Below are 9,095 nucleotides of genomic sequence, written 5' to 3'. Positions count from 1 at the left end.
AGGACCTCTCTGTACTATCTTCTCAATTTTTCTGTGGATCTAAAATTATTCCCCACCGACCCCCACCCCCCCCCCCCCCAATTTTTTTTTGCATGGACTCCAGCGGCCTCCGTCTCTCACCTCCCGGAAGCAAGAAAGCGCCCCGCCCCTCACAAAGATGGTGGCCACAGCGGCGCGAGGAGGCCCGCCCCGCACAAAGATGGCGGCCGCGCCCGGGAGGAACCGGAAGCGCGGTCTGGCAGCGGCGCGGGTCCGGGGCAGGCGCGAGAACGCGCGGGCGGCGCGGGTCCGGGTATGAAGCTGGGCCGGGCCGCGCTGGGCCTGCTGCTGCTGGCGCCTTTGGCGGTGCGGGCGGTGGAGCCCATCAGCCTGGGACTGGCCCTGGCCGGCGTCCTCACCGGCTACATTTACCCGCGCCTCTATTGCCTCTTCGCGGAGTGCTGCGGCCAGAAGCGGAGCCTCAGCAGGGAGGGTAGGACGGGGGGCGGGGGCGGGGCCGGGACCCGAAGCCGGAGCGGCCCGGGCGGGGTGGCGCCGGGCTCCCGGCCACGACCACGACCACGACCACGACGGACCGGGGTTGGTCGGAGACCCGAGCAGGCGAGCTGCGGCCCGGGCCGCTTCCTCCGCCGAGAGTTTCGCTCCTTCCTGGAGGGGCGGTGGGAGCTCGGCCTGCCGATCCGCAGCCCTTTCCGGCCGGGAGGTGCCCGGGGAGGGGCAGAGCTGGGGTGAGGGGCGCAGGGAATGGGCAGGGCTAACAGGGGGAGGGCCTCGAGCCCTCCCGCCCTGGCCCCCCCCGTCCCGGCCACCCCCGGGGACCCGGTGCTGACGTACCTCCGCGTTTCACAAGGTGCTCCGAGAGCTGAGCTGGCCTTGCTGGCTTTCACGGGCGCCTGTAACCCTGGGCTAGATTTCGCCAGACACACGGACACCCCGTCCCTGACCGGCTTTGTTTTTCCCAGCGCTGCAGAAGGATCTGGACAGCAAGCTCTTTGGACAGCATCTTGCAAAGAAAGTCATCCTAAATGCTGTGTCTGGCTTCATAAGCAACCCGAAGCCGAAGAAACCTCTCACGCTCTCTCTGCACGGGTGGACGGGCACCGGCAAAAATTTCGTTAGCAAGATCATCGCGGAGAATATTTACGAGGGTGGTCTGAACAGTGACTATGTCCACCTGTTTGTGGCCACACTGCACTTCCCACACGCCTCCAACATCACCCTCTATAAGGCAAGAGCGGAATTTTGGAATCCTTCCTGGATGATGCTGGGTTTCCGGGGTTTCTTGGCTGTGGGGTGGAACGCGGGAATTGCGTGTTGGAATGAATGAGCCGGGAAGACGGCTGCCTGCGCCTGTTCCCCTCTGAAAGGTGTGGACGTTCGGGGGAGTTTGAGGTGGAGCAGTTAATACCGTCAGAGCTTTGTGACGGTTGCTGGTGAAAACAGGCTCAGCATGCTACTTATTTTAGTAAGGGGAGTCGTGGGATTTTAGAGATGGACGTGATCAAATCCAAGCTAAAGATCATCGCGTCTAACTCAGGTCGTAAAAGAGGAAATGTTTCCAGAAAGGCCTAAGGCGGTTTAGCTAAAGTGTCGCAAACTGCTTTTACGGTTTAACTCGCTGGTAAACAGCCTGGACTTTGGCAACAGACACGCCTAGATGTGAGTCCTAACTCTCCCACCTGCCAGCTGTGTAGTCTCGGGACTGTCCCCTGAGCTGAGACCCAGGTTCTTCTCTGTAAGGCGTGGTTGTGAGAAATCCCTGAGTTCTGTCGAGCTTGTAACATGCTGCCTGCCACACGAACCTTCAGATACATGTCCACTCTTGTCTTTTTTTTTTTTTTTTTAATTTTTTTAATGTTTATTTATTTTTGAGACAGAGAGAGACAGCATGAACGGGGGAGGGTCAGAGAGAGAGGGAGACACAGAATCTGAAACAGGCTCCAGGCTCTGAGCGCTCAGCCCAGAGCCCGATGCGGGGCTCGAACTCACGGACCGCGAGATCATGACCTGAGCCGAAGTCGGCCGCTTAACCGACTGAGCCACCCAGGCGCCCCAACTCTTGCCTTTTTAACGCGTGTCACAAACCTGCAAGGTGAGCGAGGCAGATATTTAGCCCTCGTGCCTGTGAACATTTGTTTTCCCTTCTGCTTGGCTGAACGTCAGGGCCTCCAGCGCTCCAGGGGATCCTGGCACGTGAGCCTGGCAGTGCTAAAACTAGGAACATTCCAGACAGATTGTGTGATGAATGGGTGCTCATAGTTAGCAGGCAGGTTCCACCACTTAATAGCTGTGTGACTTGGGGCAGGTTACTTGACTTCTCTGTGCCTTAATGCCCTCAGCTGTAAAATGGAGATTGCAATAGTAGCTGCTTTGATGGGTTTGGGGAGATGGCAATACAACGTTATGTGAATAGTGCTTAGAGCAGTGTCTGCCCCTTAGCGAGTGCTCAGTATGTGTCGTATGTCGTTGCCTATAAATTGGAGTCGCAGAGTGGGAAAACCTTGGCTGTTGGAGCCTAAAAGCCCTGAGTACGTCCTGGTTAAAACAGTCACTTGCCGGGGCGCCTGGGTGGCGCAGTCGGTGAAGCGTCCGACTTCAGCCAGGTCACGATCTCGCGGTTCGTGAGTTCGAGCCCCGCGTCGGGCTCTGGGCTGACGGCTCGGAGCCTGGAGCCTGTTTCCGATCCTGTGTCTCCCTCTCTCTCTCTGCCCCTCCCCCGTTCATGCTCTGTCTCTCTCTGTCCCAAAAATAAATAAACGTTGATAAAACAGTCACTTGCCTCACGCAAGTCACTTCACCTCTGCTCTGGTTCCTCCTCTGTAAATAGAGGCTGGTCTGTACCTATAAGAGCAGAATTACAGCGTAGGTTAGGTAAGGATGCATGGAACACAGTAGCCAAGCAAAATCCAAAATCCGAAGCAGTCAAGACGTATGTTGTAACTTGCAGAGTCCTCCTCAGAAAACAACTAATTCCTCCTCCTATGCACCTGGGGCTCTGTGTAGGAAAGCACTACATAGAACCATAGCTCAGATTTCTGATTAATAGGGTTTTTTGTTTTTTGTTTTTCCTTTATTGCTTAGGATTGAAAGAAGTATCTATGCTCTTACGGAATGTTTCTGTTTAGGCAGATTTATTTGCGAAACCTCCTAGGCATTGTTCCAGAAACTCAAGAGTGTTACCTCCCCGTGCTCATCCCAGAGCGTATGCTCTGGAGTTCTGCTGCGTCGCTTAAAGGAGCCCGTGTTCCTTACCGTCCCCACTGGGGAAAGGAAGCACCTAGTCTTAGGACTGATGGTCAGAACAGGTCACTTGGTCTCTGCCTTCTTCTTCTTCTTTTTTTCAATGTTTGTTTATTTTTGAGAGAAGCGGGGCGTGAGCGGGAGAGGGGCAGAGAGAGAGGGAGACACAGAATCCGAAGCAGGCTCCAGGTTCCGAGCTGTCAGCACAGAGCCCGACACGGGGCTCGAACTCACGACCTGGTCCAAACTCGAGAGTCAGGCGCCTGGCCGACTGAGCCACCCAGGCGCCCCTGACACCGCCATTTTAATGACAGGGACCAGCAACTCAATGACACAGCATCGTCATGATCTCTCACAGCACAGGAATTCTAACCAACCTGGGGCTTTGGAACCAGGCAGGGCACAGTTCAGATCCCAGCCCTCCCACATCCTAATTTTATAATCTTGGGCGAGATGACGAAGCTGTATGCCTCAGTTTCCCGATCTGTGAAACAGGTATGATCGTGCCCACTGCACGGAGGTGTGGGGAGGAAGCAAAGAGCTTGTGTGTGTAAAGTTCTGAGCACAGTGCCGAGCACACAGTAAACGCTCTGTAAGTGCGGCCATCGTAGCACTAAGGCTCATGCCGGTTGTTTTCCGTTGCACCTGCTGAGAACTTCGCCTTGGCTTCTCCCCTCTGTCATTCAGGATCAGTTACAGTTGTGGATTCGTGGCAACGTGAGCACCTGTGCAAGGTCCATCTTCATATTCGATGAAATGGACAAGATGCACGCTGGCCTCATAGATGCCATCAAGCCTTTCCTCGACTATTATGACCACGTGGACGGGGTCTCCTACCAGAAAGCCATCTTCATATTTCTCAGGTAAGGCCAGGGCTGGGACACGGTTAGCACTCCGGCCCCGAGTCCGTGGGCTCCGGGATAGAACCCAGTCCTCACTCACGGGAATTCTGTTGCAGCAATGCGGGGGCAGAAAGGATCACAGACGTGGCTTTAGATTTCTGGAGAAGCGGAAAGCAGAGGGAAGAGATCAAGCTCAAAGACATGGAACCGGCCTTGTCTGTGTCAGCCTTCAACAACAAGAACAGTAAGTACGGCCAGGCCAGCCGGTACTGACCCCTCCCGTGCGTGATCCTGCGTCCCCAAGTCTTAGATTGTCAGCCTCACCGTCGCCTGGGAGCTGGCTCGAAATGCAAATTCTCAGTCCCTTCCCCAGACCTTCCGAGTCAGGATTTCTGAGCGGAGGCCGTGTTAAACTCCAGGGGACTCTCACACACTCTCCCGTTTGCCAAGTGCTCTTTTAAAGAAAGAGGGACATTCTTGATCTTCGAGGTCTTAAAGGTTGGTTCCCGGTTTTCTTTAGTTTAATCCTTTTCCTTTGTAGAAGAAAAGCAGGTGGTTGAGCAGGGAAGGCCGCTGTGGGCGCCTCCGAAAGAGAGGACTGGCCCGGTGCCTCTTTCTGTGTGTTGCTCCAGAACTCTGAGGTTCTGTGCACGAGCATAACGGCCGAATGGCGGGTGGGCCCGCGTTCTGCACTCCACCTGCCCATTTCCTTTATCTTCACGATGACCTCGTGGGGTAGAAACTGTCATCCTCCTCATTTTATAGGTGAGGAAACAGGCTCAAAAGAGAGCCGCTTGCCCAAGGCGCACAGCCTGCTCAGTGGCTCTGACTGCAGAGCCTCATCTTTTCGCTACCAAGTTCACGGCTTTTCCAGTGACCTCACACACCTTCGACCTTGAACCCGCAGAGGTGGGAAGTCCGTCCCCATGATGCAGAATGACTCACCGGGTAACCTGTGAGCCATGCGGGTGGACTATTACCATTTGAGCCTGCTCTGTTCAGGTTCCTTCTTGAGCTTAGAGAGCAGAAGTTCTTTGAAACAAGAAATCGATACTGCTGCAGAGAGACTTGGGACAGTATGGGGTGTTCATGGCCATTTGTGTAGCTGGAATATTACTGATGGAAGACAGGATATTTTGTAACATGTTAACTGGTTCTCTGGTGAGCCAACCAGTATGAGCACACGCAGCAGATGCCTTAGCCTAAATGCTTCAGCAAGATGAGGCCAGTCGCCTAGAACCCACATTGCGGGAGGTCACAAAGGGTCCCCGAGTATAAGCTTCAGGATGAGGCGGACCTAGGTCAGCCATTTACTGACTGTGGCCTCAGGCAGATGGCTGAACTCATTCATTCATTCATTCATTCATTCATTGATTCAGCAAATACTGAGCTCCTACTAGGTGGCAGGCACTGGTCCCAGAACTGGGGACGCAACAGCGAACAAAAGCAAATCCTTATCCTCATGGAGTTTTATATCCTAGTGATAATACACCAGGAAATGTGTCAGATGATGGGATATCTGTTATCTGTATAGAGGCAGAGATGTAGCTTCCTTTCCATCCCCAATAGGTAAAAAGTTAAGTCCATAAAGAGGGCTTGGGGGTGCTGGAATGAGAATGGGTGCTGGTTTTAATAGGGTGGTCAAGGACGGCTCGCTGTGAGGGTGACATGTGAGCTGACCCGAGGACTGCGGGAGTGAGCCATGTGGGCACCACAGGGAACAGCATTCCATCAGAGGGAACAGCACACGCAAGGGCACTGAGGTGGGGGTGTGCCCAGGGTCACTGTGGCAGTCCAGGGTGAATAAGGGAGAAAAGGGGGTCGGATAAGAGGCAAGTCTTGGCACTGGGGGTGCTGGTCACGGAAGGCCGGGGGTGGGGGGGCAACGGGCAGGCCTTGGGTTTGACTCCCAGTGGAGGAGGGAGCTGCTGGAGTGTTTTGAGCAGTGACATGACCAGACTTAGTTTATCAGGACCACGCTGGCCACTGGGTGCAGCATAGACTAAAGGCAGTGGGGGCAGGGACCCCAGGCGGGAGCTGTGGCCTGGGCCCGCGTGCTAGCAGTGAGCCGGGTGGGGTGACATGCTGTGATTAGGATGCGTGTTGAAGGTTGAAACCCTCAGAAGGTGGAATAAGATTTCCCAAAGGATTGGTGTGGGAATGAGAGAGCCCCAAGTCAAGGGTCCGGCTTGAGCAATGAGACGGGTGGTCGTGCCCCTTAGGGGGACAGGCCGGGGAGTCGCAGGTTTGTGGGGCCGGGAGGGAGACGGGCGTGGACAGTGAGCAGGGCGCCCCTGCGGAGATGCGGAGCCGATGGCTGGCCGGTCCAGTGGGGTTCCAGCGGGGCGCTCAGGCTGAGGGGACCCACTGGGGAGTGGTTCATAGATGGTTTGGAAAGAGACTGAGGTCATTGTTCCGCCAGAACGCTCTGGCTGTGGTCAGGTTCTAGTCCGGGCTCCGCCCAGACGTCACCTCCTCAGCCTGGCCTCGTCGGCCCACAGTGGCAGAGTAGCCTGTCCTCCGTGCTCACTCGCCCCATCTCGGTGCTCACAGCACCACCCCCCCGGCACTATCTGAAATCGTCCGGTTGCTGGCTTGTGGGGCCGTGAACCCCTGAGGGCACTGGCCCTGTCTGCTGGCTCTGGGCTCTCCCGGGGACCCAGAGCTTGCCTGGCCACAGAGAGGGCCTTCAGGAAATGAGCTGTCCCACCCTGCTCGGCCATTGGTTTTGTTCTTTCCCACGGCCAGACTCCACCCCATCCAGGCACTGAGGTCTTTCCTGAGCACCAGTCGTGTGCAAAGCACTGCTGGGAAAGGAAAGCATACAGTCCGGTGTGGCACTGGGCGTTATGATGAGAAACACGTATTTGGCCTTTGTCTCTGCTTCTGGCCCAGATCTCCTGAAAACACTTGGAACTTCCTAATAAAGGTGTCTTGATATTCATAACAAACCCCCGTCAACCACATCTGAGTTTGCGTTAATGAGGGGACTTTTGGGAAGCATCTAAAGGGCATGGGGCTGGCTTCCAGGGGAACCAACCATGTGACTGGAGGGTTGGAACTTTCAGTCCCACCCCCTGATGCCGGGGAACCAGAGGGGGCAGGGGCTGGAGGTGGAATCCGTTGCCAGCAGCCGGTGAATTAATCAGTTGTGCCCATGTAACGAAGCCTCCATAAAAACCTGGCAGGTTGGGGTTCGGAGAGCTTCCAGGGTGAACACATGGAGATCTGGGAGGGGCCTGGAAGCTTCCAGTCCCTTCTGCATTCCCTGTCTCTTCCATCTGGCTGTTCGTGAGTTAGGTTCCTGTATTGAGCTGAAATTGTAGCTCACCCAGCCCGTGTTGGAGAATTGCTTGGGGGTGTGGGAAAAAAGCCCACACGTTGGAATTGGCGTCACAGACCGGGATTGAGGCACCAGAGTTCAGCGGCAAAGCGGAAGGGAAACGGGTCACTTGGAGGAGTGCGGGGTGTGACCCAGCGGGTGCCGCATGGTCAGGAAGCGGTGCGTGTGTGCTGGGCCCTCCCGGGAGTCCAGGAGGGGACGTGCGTGGGTCACAGGGCGGGTGCAGGCCCCGCACTCGCCCTGGGTGAAAACACACAGCAAAGTCTGTGCCCTGCGGCCGCAACAGGGCACCGTCTTCACACTGTATCGCCCTGAGGGTTCCAGTTCTCGGTCCCCAGATGCGCCGTGTGGTCTGGACGTGCGGGCAGTGGTGGTAGGTTTCTGTCCTGTGGTCGATCCAGCCGCCGAAAGTCCAGTGCGTCCCAAGTTCCCCAAGTAGGGGAGTGGCTGGTCCTCTCCTGGGACTCCTCTCCCCTTGTGCTTCCTCTGAAACCCTGGGAACCACGTCCCTCTGCACTCCGCTCTGCCTCTCAGCTTGTTGCCGGCACCCTGGGCTGGCGGGCCTCTCTCCCACTTCAGATCTGTCAGCCCATCGGAGAGGCCTCCCCTGAGCCCGAGGCTAAGGTGCCACGTCACCCCTGCTTTGCTCTCGTGGAGGCCTCACCGCTCGGTCTCGCCCGTGGGCACACCCCCGGGTTACATCTGCCCCCCGTAGACCACAGGCTCCACCTCCGGGTCCGGCACCCCCCGGACGCCCGGCGGATGTGTGTCGGATGGCTGGGTGGGCAGGTGGACGATGGATGAACAGCACCTTTTTCTTTTTCCCAGGTGGCTTCTGGCATAGCAGCTTAATTGACCGAAATCTCATTGATTATTTTGTTCCCTTCCTCCCCCTGGAATACAAACACCTAAAAATGTGCATCAGAGTTGAAATGCAGTCCCGAGGCTTTGAAATCGATGAGGACATTGTAACCAAAGTGGCCGAGGAGATGACATTTTTCCCCAAAGAGGAGAGAGTTTTCTCCGACAAAGGCTGCAAAACTGTGTTCACCAAGTTAGATTACTACTACGACGACTGACTGCTTCGAGTTGGAGAAGGAACTCGGCACTTGGCTCCGTGCCCTGGAGGAGGACAGAGCAGATGCTTCCTGCTGGACCGAACGGGAACCTTCCTGAGCAGTTTTCATCCACCGGGGCCTCCGGGCGTCACCCCCTACAGATCACGGACCTCGGAACAGCCCCAGAGCCTTCCGGGGCGGTGGCAGCGGCCAGCTCCCCGTCCACTCGTAGGAGGGCTCATGATTTTTAAAAAAATCATGTTTTAATTTCAAGTGTTTCTGTTTCAAGGAAGGATGTCTAACTTTTACTGAAAATGTGGTAACTTTATTTAAAATGTTTTTAACCTTATGAGAAACTTTTCAGACTCTATGTTATTGGCTTTACGTGTTTTTCGAAGTTCCCGTCACCATATCCTAGACACCGATGTCTTTACTGAAAAGAAGCCCAAGGCCGGGTCCTTGGCACACGGTCCCTAGGATGGCAGAACCGGGGACCAAGGCTGGAGCCGTGATCAGACCTGTCACAGGATGTCCATCGCAAGGGGCAACGATGTGTTTGGATACAGGGAAAGTATGTAAGAGGACACACGTGGGGGGGCGCCTGGGTGCCTC

The 9,095-nt window shown here is 55.8% G+C and overlaps 1 protein-coding gene across 2 annotated transcripts; it reads left to right on the top strand.

Moving 5' to 3' along the window:
• The first annotated feature begins 191 nt into the window (after positions 1-191).
• TOR1A (torsin family 1 member A) lies at positions 192-8,832 on the top strand. Of its 2 annotated transcripts, none has more exons than XM_043565560.1 (5): positions 192-472; positions 963-1,228; positions 3,928-4,103; positions 4,199-4,326; positions 8,254-8,832. In XM_043565560.1, exons 1-5 carry the CDS (start codon positions 295-297, stop codon positions 8,502-8,504), a joined length of 999 nt encoding a protein of 332 aa, XP_043421495.1. In that variant the 5' UTR covers positions 192-294; the 3' UTR covers positions 8,505-8,832. The 2 variants fall into 2 exon arrangements, with proteins under 2 accessions (XP_043421495.1, XP_043421496.1); XM_043565561.1 differs by having other exon boundaries at positions 199-472; positions 8,351-8,832.
• Positions 8,833-9,095: the final 263 nt, after the last annotated feature.

This window comes from Prionailurus bengalensis, chromosome D4, assembly GCF_016509475.1.
Source record: "Prionailurus bengalensis isolate Pbe53 chromosome D4, Fcat_Pben_1.1_paternal_pri, whole genome shotgun sequence".
NCBI lineage: Eukaryota > Metazoa > Chordata > Mammalia > Carnivora > Felidae > Prionailurus > Prionailurus bengalensis.
Note: the sequence above shows the minus strand (reverse complement) of the source record. Positions and strands in the feature narration are given on the sequence as shown.